Source organism: Triticum dicoccoides, chromosome 7A (genome assembly GCF_002162155.2).
Source record: "Triticum dicoccoides isolate Atlit2015 ecotype Zavitan chromosome 7A, WEW_v2.0, whole genome shotgun sequence".
Taxonomy (NCBI): Eukaryota; Viridiplantae; Streptophyta; class Magnoliopsida; order Poales; family Poaceae; genus Triticum; species Triticum dicoccoides.
This window is the reverse complement of record NC_041392.1, coordinates 490,352,599-490,362,367: the sequence shown is the minus strand read 5'-3', so window position 1 is coordinate 490,362,367 and position 9,769 is coordinate 490,352,599. Positions and strand designations below refer to the sequence as shown.

The following is a 9,769-nucleotide window of genomic DNA, read 5'->3' as shown; positions in this document are numbered from 1 at the left end:
ACTTAACCTCCATGACCCTCAAATGGGTCTGCCATCTGGATTAGCTCTTTAGTTTGTCATTGATAAATTAGAATGAAAGTGATTTCTTCGAACCTTGAGGTCGTGCATGCAGATGAATTATCTGATGCTGCTGTATTTCTGTTTCCAAAATTAGTGCTTCTGTGCATGTGAATGTGTTTATCACACATCTGACTGCCAATGTTAAAAAATCCCGCACTTTCCGAAACTCTTGTGGAAAATAATTGCAGCTCCACATGTATGTACTTCATTCTGATAGCGAAATAATTTCAGGGAGGCAGTAGCACTGGAAGAAATTCAGAACTGTGTGGTGAAGCTGGTTAGTTGTTTGCAGAACTGGAAATTTTCCATGCGAATCATGAATTAATGAAACGAATGCTCCAGTTGTTCTAACATATCTGTTGCTTCATAGAGGAGCAATCCTCAACGGCGCAAGAATCAAGTATATGTTGGCTGTGGGGCTGGATTTGGGGGTGACCGGCCGATGGCTGCTTTGAAGTTATTGGAGAGAGTCGAAGAACTTAACTACATAGTACTTGAGTGTTTGGCGGAGCGAACACTTGCAGACCGCTACCAAGTTATGCTGTCAGGAGGGAAAGGATTTGACCCCCGAGGTATAGTTGTTGACAAATATTTGATAGTTGTGCATTTAGTTGTATTGCTAATCAAAGCAGGTGATACCTGTTATCTTGTGAACTGCATCTGTGGTTGCGAGTTTATGGAGTACTTATTGCATGTATTTAATTGTATATCTTCTTTGTACATATCAAGAATAAACTTCTCTGATTTTTATCATGTATAACATATTTTGGTCCTCAGTAGGGATATATTATTTACTTTATTTTACTTTACTCATTGCTTATGTTACTTTCAATAAGAATTTCAATGCACCTTTCGGGGTATCAATATGCAGTTAAGGAGTGGCTGTCCGTGCTTCTACCCTTGGCTTTGGATAGAGAAGTTTGCATAATTACTAACATGGGCGCAAGTAAGACAATGCTGACTGTGGCTTTCCTTTACCTCATTTGTTTGTTTTCTCAATTAGATACTGTAAGTGTCTTTCCCATTTATTAGTCGATCCACCTGGAGCACAGAAAGAAATACTGGACCTTGCTTCTAGTTTGGGACTGGAGATAACAGTCGCTGTAGCTTATGAATCATCGATTTCAGGTCCAGGTAATTTCGATCTGTTTGATACTACCAATTGTATGATACTTTGGGTGCTACCAAGGTTGTGTATAAATCAAGGAATGTCGGTCATCATAGCTTTGTGTGTGGAGTCAAAACTGATAATAAGCTTACAACTGTTTTTGGGTTTGGTCTTTTTTGCAGAAAACTCAGTATTATCGAATGAATCAATGGGAGTGGCAGAGGTAACTTCTTCATCATCATTTTTTTTCCTTCATCTGATTTAATAAAATAGCAATATCTGGTTTCTTAGCCTCAGTCTTATTAACTTATGGGGAAGTAACTGACCATAACTGATCAGCAATTTGCATCCAATCTTCTGAAGTTAGTTTGTTAATATATGTAATTATGTACCATATGGTCTGTGGCATATAAGAGCTTTGTGGTTGACATATGTGGCCAAATGATTGTTACTGAAAGATCTACAGAAATCTTCAGAGAGGATACTATGAATGAGAAGGGACTTAGACACTGTTTGATCAGGAGATTCTATAGCGTACCCATTATAGAACTTAGGATTAACATATTGTTGCTGCTTTGCCTTGATACATATATATTTTCCTGGCCATTTCCCTCTGTGGTGGGAAGGGGAGCGCAGTGGTAAAGCTGCTGCCTTGTGACCATGAGGTCACGTTTTCAAGTCCTGGAAACAGCCTCCTATAGAAATGTAGGGAAAGGCTGCGTACTATAGACCCAAAGTGGTCGGACCCTTCCCCGGACCCTGCGCAAGCGGGAGCTACATGCACCGGGCTGCCCTTTTTTTTATTTCCTCTGTGGTGGGCATTGAGAATTTGCATATTGTTTTATCTTGGTTTTCAATTTGATGGTATTTTCTTGTGCGTGCAGGGAAGAAGCACATATCTTGGTGCAGCCCCCATTGTACATTGCCTGGAAACTTACAAACCACATGTCATCATTACTTCTCGGGTTGCTGATGCTGCACTATTCTTAGCACCTATGGTATGCCTTTGATGGCTATTTTTATGCTTGCTAATAATTCATAATTTCATTTTTTTCAACATAATTGTACCATATGAAAAAATCAGTCATAGGAGGACGTGGGCCTTGGTCTATGGCCTCTGCCTGCACACATGCTGAAGAAAAAAAAAACATCATGTGTGGAAGTTACAGCTATATCTACCAATTAGTTATCTCTTTACGGTTTGTTAAGATTAGATCCCTACTGTATTAGGTTTGTTACCTAAGTTGGGGATTGCTTGCTTGAGTGTTCAGTTGATCATCTCTATTAAAGGGATCCCCAATGTTTACCTCTCACCTATGATCTATAAACCCATCCCCAGCCAAGCTGATAGTGCCCTGCGCCCGGCCATCTTCCTGCATTTTTAACAGGAAGAATATGAAGCAATCTTTGTATTTGAGTTTTAATTTGTGTGGTTCTGTTGGCTTCTGCAAGATGATGTAACATTAAAACATATAAATCTGTTAGTAGGCAACCTTCAATGCTCAGTAATGCTCTCTCTTTCTTGCTGATTCATGCACAAAACTTGACTGGATAGTTCAGCATAGATGGCGTAAGTTACATGTTTTCAGAAGTTTACTTCAGCCCATCTTTTTTTATATTTTTGTCACCGTCAATCTCCATTCTGCCAGAAAATTGCTACATGTCATACTTATTTTGTTTCCCCCACTACTAAGTTGGCAAAGGAGTTTGATTCCTAAGAGCAATCATAAAAATAGAGAAATTGGCTGAAAATCCAGACCAATTCACAGATCAGTTTGGAAGTGAAGTTATGAATTCTTATAAATGTTCTGTACCAAGAATTATTTGAGGATGTACCATAAAAACAGTAAGGATGTTGACATGCTTTCCTAGTGTAATTTTATGTGAATTTTCTGGAGAAAACTAAAAATGCCTTGTAAAAACATTTCCCAAAACTATTTTGAATTTTATGGTTTACTGTTTTTTACTGCGAAGAGTTTCCGTATTTCTCGTATCTTTAAATTGAGGTGTAACTTCTCAACAATAGATGTTTATAAAATCATATAAAATTCAGAGTTCTGGTATCATTGATTACTTCTGAACGAAGTGTTAATGTTTTGCGAATATATTACACCAGGAGAATTTGTCAAGAAACCTACATTACAAGAAGCGTTTCAGTATTTCTAAGCTTTACAGAACTTCCTAAAGAACTTCAGCTTATGAAAAATCTATGCCACTTTATAATGTTGATTCAAAAGAAATTCATGTTATATTCTGATTCTTGGGAATGTTTTTACATTTTCCAATTTTTAAAGAATCTTCTAAGCTACCAAAAAGGATAACATTTTTTTATTGTAGAAGGGAGATTGTAGAGTTTGTGGCCACAAAAGATTCTTATTTTCTTGAAATAGCAGGGCTTATAATAGCTCCAGTGATTTTCGGGTGTTGTTTCAGAGAACCCTTTATTTCGTTAGGGCTTAGTTATGTTTTTCTTCTCTCCAAGTTGCTCAAAATATGTAAATCTGAATATGTATTTTTCCTATCATGGTTATTTACTTAATGGTCCATCCTTTTCCCACTGCCTTTCCAATATAAGGTCTACGAATTGGGTTGGAATTGGAATGACTTTGATAAGTTGGCACAAGGGACATTGGCTAGCCATCTTCTGGAATGTGGTTGTCAACTCACTGGAGGATATTTCATGCATCCTGGTACATCTCTTATCCTTTAAAAATCATTAGGTGGGAATTTTCACTTCATTCTTGATTCATGTTTTTTATGTTCTACATCTGGTATTGTAAAGAGCAGGAGATGCATATCGAGATTTTTCTTTTGAGCAGCTTCGGGATTTGTCTCTTCCATATGCTGAAGTGAGTTACAAAGGAGAAGTTTGTGTTGGCAAGGCAAAGGGTAGCGGAGGTCTTCTGAGCTATAGCACTTGTGCAGAACAGCTTCTGTATGAAGTTGGAGACCCTGCAAACTACATCACTCCTGATCTGGTGAGGTCATCTTACATTTCCAGTCCCATGTAAGCTTCTTGTCTGAACACTTGTTAGCAGGTTGTAGATTTCAGTGACGTGCAGTTCCATCAAATATCACAAGACAAGGTTCACTGTAAAGGAGCAAAACCATCTGATCTTCGTGGGCCCGAGAAACTCCTCCAATTGTTTCCTACTGTATGTTTTCCTAGTAAGAATATAAATTGTACTAATTTAAAGTTTGTCTTTAGTCTTCTTCCAGCTAAAAGCATCCTGTGCCTAGTATTGACATGTTGCGCAGTTGGGTAATTACTCTGTTCCATGCTATGTTACTGGAACCGCAAAAATCACCAATAAAAGTGAAATATTTTATGTGTTGTATTGCTGAAAATTTGTGTCTGATAGCTTTATTGTTTAAAATTAAGCACGCTATTTTAAAGTTTCTCAGATAGAATCAGACAGTAGTGTTCATGAACTGAAGGAAGGTCCTTTGATTATGTAGATAGTTTATCAAGAGGCTCATAGTTAGCTTTCTCACTGTAGTCGTTCACATTTTTTTCTTTAGCCAAATGGATGGAAAGGCTGGGGAGAGATATCATACGGGGGACAAGAGTGTTTAAGGCGCGCTCAGGCAGCAGAATACCTAGTAAGTTCATGAAAGTATTTGCATGCAATATTTGTTTCAGATTTCCGGTGTGTTAACAATTGAATGTACCTATTTACACGTGACAACATAAAGGCAGTTCCTGCATTTAAACCTTTTCTGCTGGCATTAGGTTAGGTCATGGATGAACGAAAGATATCCCGGCATCGAAGAGAAAATTATCGCATATGTTATGGGATATGATAGCGTGAAAGCTAATGGAGGTGACAATGACAGTCGTCACTCTTCCAAGGAAGTGATAGATGTTAGACTTCGGATGGATGGGCTATTTGAGCAGGAGGAGCATGCTGATGGATTCGTTGAGGAGTTCATTGCACTTTATACAAATGGTCCAGCCGGAGGTGGTGGCATCAGGTACTTATAATTATAATCACGTTGGTCCTTGTCGGTGTCAAAACCGGCGGATCTCGGGTAGTGGGTCCCGAACTGTGCGTCTAGGCCGGATGGTAACAGGAGGCAGGGAACACGATGTTTTACCCAGGTTCGGGCCCTCTTGATGGAGGTAAAACCCTACGTCCTGCTTGATTAATATTGATGATATGGGTAGTACAAGAGTAGATCTACCACGAGATCAAGGAGGCTAAACCCTAGAAGCTAGCCTATGGTATGATTGTTGTATATGGAGTTGATTGCCTACGGACTACAACCCTCCGGTTTATATAGACACCGGATAGGGTTATGGTTACATAGAGTCGGTTACAATGGTAGGAGATCTTGAATATCTGCATCGCCAAACTTGCCTTCCACACCAAGGAAAGTCCCATCCGGACACGGGACGAAGTCTTCAATCTTGTATCTTCATAGTCCTGGAGTCCGGCTGAAGGTATAGTCCGGCTACCCGAACACCCCCTAATCCAGGACTCCCTCGGTCCTGTGTTTGCAGAGCTATTACTGTAGGTGCTGTCTCATTGTGGCTGATCTTAATATAGTTATGTATGCACTGACGTACATAGATGGCTAACCTATGTCGCGGGGATCAACCATGGAAATTAATTCTGAAAACGAAATTTAATATTACCATATTCATGGAGAAGATGTCAGCATTTTTCTTCTCTCCTTGTTCATGGAGTCGCTAAAACAATTTGACAAGTTTGTTTCCAATTCCATTTGGCAGCACTGGACGAAAGAACGAACTAACTCTGCAGAAGTTGCTGGTACGGATGACCACTCTTAACTTGATGAGGATTCCTTTAGAGGATTATTAAAACACATGTTATACTTTTTGATATAGCATTAATTTCTTTTCTATTTGTACAGATTGATAGGGAAAACATCTTCTGGCAAGCCAATGCGAAGAACTCAGCCATTCCTGGTTCACTGTCTACAAATGGCAAGAAGAAGAATAGGTACACGGGAAGTTTTGCGGCGGGCATTCAACAACGCTTGAATACAAAGCTGGACGAACCAGCACCTCCTGTATCTGCTCCAGCTCCATCTGGGTCGGAGATCGCCCTGTACCGTGTGGCCCACAGCAGAGCCGGCGACAAGGGGAACGATCTGAATCTGTCCATCATCCCTCATTTCCCAGATGACATTGGTCGGCTCAGGACAGTGATCACTCCTGAGTGGGTGAAGGGCTCTCTTTCGCCCCTGCTTGATCATTCGTCATTTCCAGACGACCGAGCGATCGAGCATCGAAACAATCTGCTTGAGCGCGTCGCAGTTGAGATTTACGATGTCCTGGGCATCAGCTCATTGAACATCGTGGTGAGGAATATCCTCGACGGCGGCGTGAACTGCTCCAGAAGGGTGGACCGGCACGGCAAGACTCTGTCGGATCTCATCCTGTGCCGGAAAGTCATCCTGCCTCCGTAGTGACTGACAGTTGAGAGATCACCGGCACCCGGTGTAGAGGGAGGGATGTCTAGAATCACCATCTACTGTTGTTGCGAAAAATAGAAAGGTTGACGTGATAATAAGACCTGTGAACAGAACAATAAGGCCTGTTGTATGAAACAAACAAACCATATATGTATGCTGTTAATAATCATTTGGCATCATTGGCCGCTTATTTGGTGGTGTTATCTGGTGTGTTTTTTAGGCTCCTGTGTCTGTCAATCTCGGGCGTCCGCGGTCGCACGGAAAAACGAATGACTGGGAAGGCTCGGCGACAGCCTCGCACGCACCAGCGGTCTCTCTCGCGCGCGCGTTCGGATATGCTGCTGACAGTAACAGCGGCTTGTTGCTCGTCGCCTCCTCGTCTCCACCCCGTGAGAAGTAGAACCAACGGCGGAGGCGGAGCTGGAGCTCCACCTCCACCCCGTCGTGCTGGCGCCGCGAAATTCAGAGCTCTCGCCGCGCCCCTGCTGCGGCGCTCGTCCTCCTCTGCTTTCATCTGCGCTTGCTCTTCTGCACCTCCTCCTACTCCTGGCGACAAGGACTGCGACCGCGAGCTATTCGATGTAATGCCTCTGCAGCTCACCACTCTCTTCCTGCTCATAACCTCATGGAAAATGGCTCTTTGTGCCTCTGATAGAATTCGCTCTTGAAATCTGCTTTGCTTCTTTGGCTGATTGGGTGGGGGGCCTCCCTTCCTCAGCATGCTGCACAAATATTAGTTTCTGCCTGTTTATTGTCTTTGAAAATAGGGTTATTTTTATTCGACGAGCAAACCAGTTATTTTGTACTATTAAAATGCTCCATAACATAATAGGTAGTTATCTGTACTTAAATGGAACTGACATATGCTTCGTCATAAACACATTCCTTGTAATATGGTCTTTCTGTGATGAGATCGCAGGAATACCCATTTCTTTCTTCAGATACTCCATGGGAGCCCGAGGATGTATGGAGGACATTTGCAGCATACCTCCTTGTCTTGCACATTCCCTTGAGCTTTGGAGGACTCGGTGTGGTAGCCAAAGTGCTACATTCTTCCTCACTAGACCCACTGACAACAGTGAGTGCTAACTTCTCATTCATCTATTATTCGCCGGCACTCATCTAGTAAATGGTTTGTTCATCCGTTGCGTGCATTGTTGACCTGCAAAATTTTACCCTGTCAATGCAGGTCGTTTCCACAGCCATGCTTCAACTAGGAGAGCTCACTCTGGGTTTAGCACTGTTGCAGTACACTGCAAAGCCTGGCCGTCAAGTTGGTACCTTCTTTGTTGGGAAGTTCTCGTCCAGGCCCAGCTGGGTAAAAGAAACTGTATTATGGTTGGGACTTCTGATGTCTATTGTTTTTCTCACATCTCTGATAGCTGACAGACTGATAGGTCCCGAGGTCAGTATGGTCCAACCACTTAAATTGCAGTTTTTTGACTATTGCACACATCTCCTGTTGTGTTATTCATTGCATTAGTCTTCCTGACTGAAGCTTTATAATCTGTTGGAAGTACCTAATTCTGTGTTCATTCAATCTGAAATATCGCAGGATGCATACGATCCTATATTAAAGGAAATCCTCTCCGATGGTGGAACCTCTAGGCTAGTCTGTTGGTTTCTGTACTGTGTGATTGCTCCATTGTCAGAAGAAATCATTTACCGCGGGTTTCTTCTAACAGCCCTATCTTCCTCGATGAAATGGAGGAACGCTGTCGTCGTAAGTTCAGTTATGTTCAGTGTAGCACACCTCTCGGGGGGAAATTTCTTTCAGTTGTTTGTCGTCGGATGCATCACAGGGTTAGCTTATTGCCGGACTGGAACTTTGGCTGCTTCATTTACCATCCACAGCTTGTACAATGCGGTGATATTGTTTACTACGATGATGTCTTGAATGTGTTTTAGGGGATAGTCAGGAAGGTGAATACAGTTCATTAACACTTTGGCCACACTTTTACCGTAATCTTAAAAGTTTGAATTGATTACCATCGACCAGTGCTTCCATCTCAATCTGCCGGAAATTTGTTGGCCGGTTGATCCCCACTATTTCCATTTATCTCAACATGCACCATTTCACCTCGCCACATATGCAACACCATCAACCCCCTTAATTATATTTCTTGCAATATGCATGGGTTCTTTCTACATGTACACATTGCACTTCATCAACACACTACTTTTATTATTCATTTTTGTGATGAACACACTACTTGTATTTCACTTGGTATGGATGAGCTGAGAAATACTATTTATATTGTACAAATATTTTACAACTATATAATAATCAAATACGATACTTCAATATTTGATTCACACTACTTTTATCTCATCATGTACACACTCCACCTCACCACACATGCCATCTCATCTCAGGTCAATAGCGTCTAATCTAGACGATCATATTTCACTGTCTGGGATAAATCTTATACTACACAAAAGAAGAGTCTAACTGAATCAAAGCATGGATGAAGAATAGGAGTGACAATGTAGCAAGCCAAGTAGCAAACAATAAACAATGTCTGCTAATATTTCTATTAGGTTTTTATTGGGGTTGGGAGTATTTATTATGGTTTAGGGTTCCTAACCAAGAGAAGACGATGAATAAGAAATCAATCGGGGTAATCCAATAGGTGGTCATGTATGGCAGATAGGCTTACTTGCCCGGTGTGGCTACACATCATAGATGAAGGAAACACAAAGAAGATATTGATAGAGGAGAAAAGGGCAACAATAATTACATGCACTCACCTTGAGGAAGATGGGGTGCACATACGCTTATGGCCTGGTTCATCATTAATTACCTAAACTCGCTAGGAAGCTTGGGGAAGATGGGGGTGTATGTGTGCACCTGATGTGGTTCAACATTAATTACATGCATTAGCCAGGAAGCTTGAGGAGGACGGGGGTGCACGTGCTCACCTGACTTGGTTCATCATTACTGACTTAAACTCGCTAGGAAGCTCGGAAGGAGATGGGGTGCACGTGCGCACCTGGCGTGGTTCAACATCAATAACTTGCACTCGCCAGGAAGCTTGGGGAAGAGGGGTTCACATGCGCACTGATACGTCTCCAACGTATCTACTTTTTCTCACGCTTTTCCTCTTGTTTTTGACCCTAATTTGCATGATTTGAATGAAACTAACCCCGGACTGACGC

General features: G+C 41.7%; 2 protein-coding genes across 4 annotated transcripts in view; both read left to right on the top strand.

Moving 5' to 3' along the window:
* Positions 1–6,798, top strand: part of LOC119329688 — a 7,659-nt gene extending 861 nt beyond the window's left edge. Inside the window, exons 2-14 of one of the 3 annotated variants that reach the window (XM_037602760.1) lie at positions 300–337; positions 431–632; positions 932–1,006; positions 1,093–1,194; positions 1,351–1,391; positions 2,053–2,166; positions 3,744–3,858; positions 3,956–4,146; positions 4,207–4,323; positions 4,691–4,771; positions 4,902–5,143; positions 5,904–5,943; positions 6,047–6,798. In XM_037602760.1, coding sequence (XP_037458657.1) covers positions 503–632; positions 932–1,006; positions 1,093–1,194; positions 1,351–1,391; positions 2,053–2,166; positions 3,744–3,858; positions 3,956–4,146; positions 4,207–4,323; positions 4,691–4,771; positions 4,902–5,143; positions 5,904–5,943; positions 6,047–6,604 — 1,806 coding nt within the window. In that variant the 5' untranslated portion in view covers positions 300–337; positions 431–502 and the 3' untranslated portion in view covers positions 6,605–6,798. Of the gene's footprint in view, positions 1–291; positions 338–430; positions 633–931; positions 1,007–1,092; positions 1,195–1,350; positions 1,392–2,052; positions 2,167–3,743; positions 3,859–3,955; positions 4,147–4,206; positions 4,324–4,690; positions 4,772–4,901; positions 5,144–5,903; positions 5,944–6,046 lie in introns of all 3 variants that reach the window. The other 2 variants (XM_037602759.1, XM_037602758.1) reach the window with 2 other exon arrangements.
* LOC119329689 lies at positions 6,749–8,598 on the top strand. The gene is made up of 4 exons (XM_037602761.1): positions 6,749–7,191; positions 7,530–7,688; positions 7,800–8,015; positions 8,166–8,598. The coding sequence occupies exons 1-4, from the start codon at positions 6,760–6,762 to the stop codon at positions 8,505–8,507; spliced, it is 1,149 nt and encodes a 382-aa protein (XP_037458658.1). The 5' UTR covers positions 6,749–6,759; the 3' UTR covers positions 8,508–8,598.
* The last annotated feature ends 1,171 nt before the right edge of the window (positions 8,599–9,769 follow it).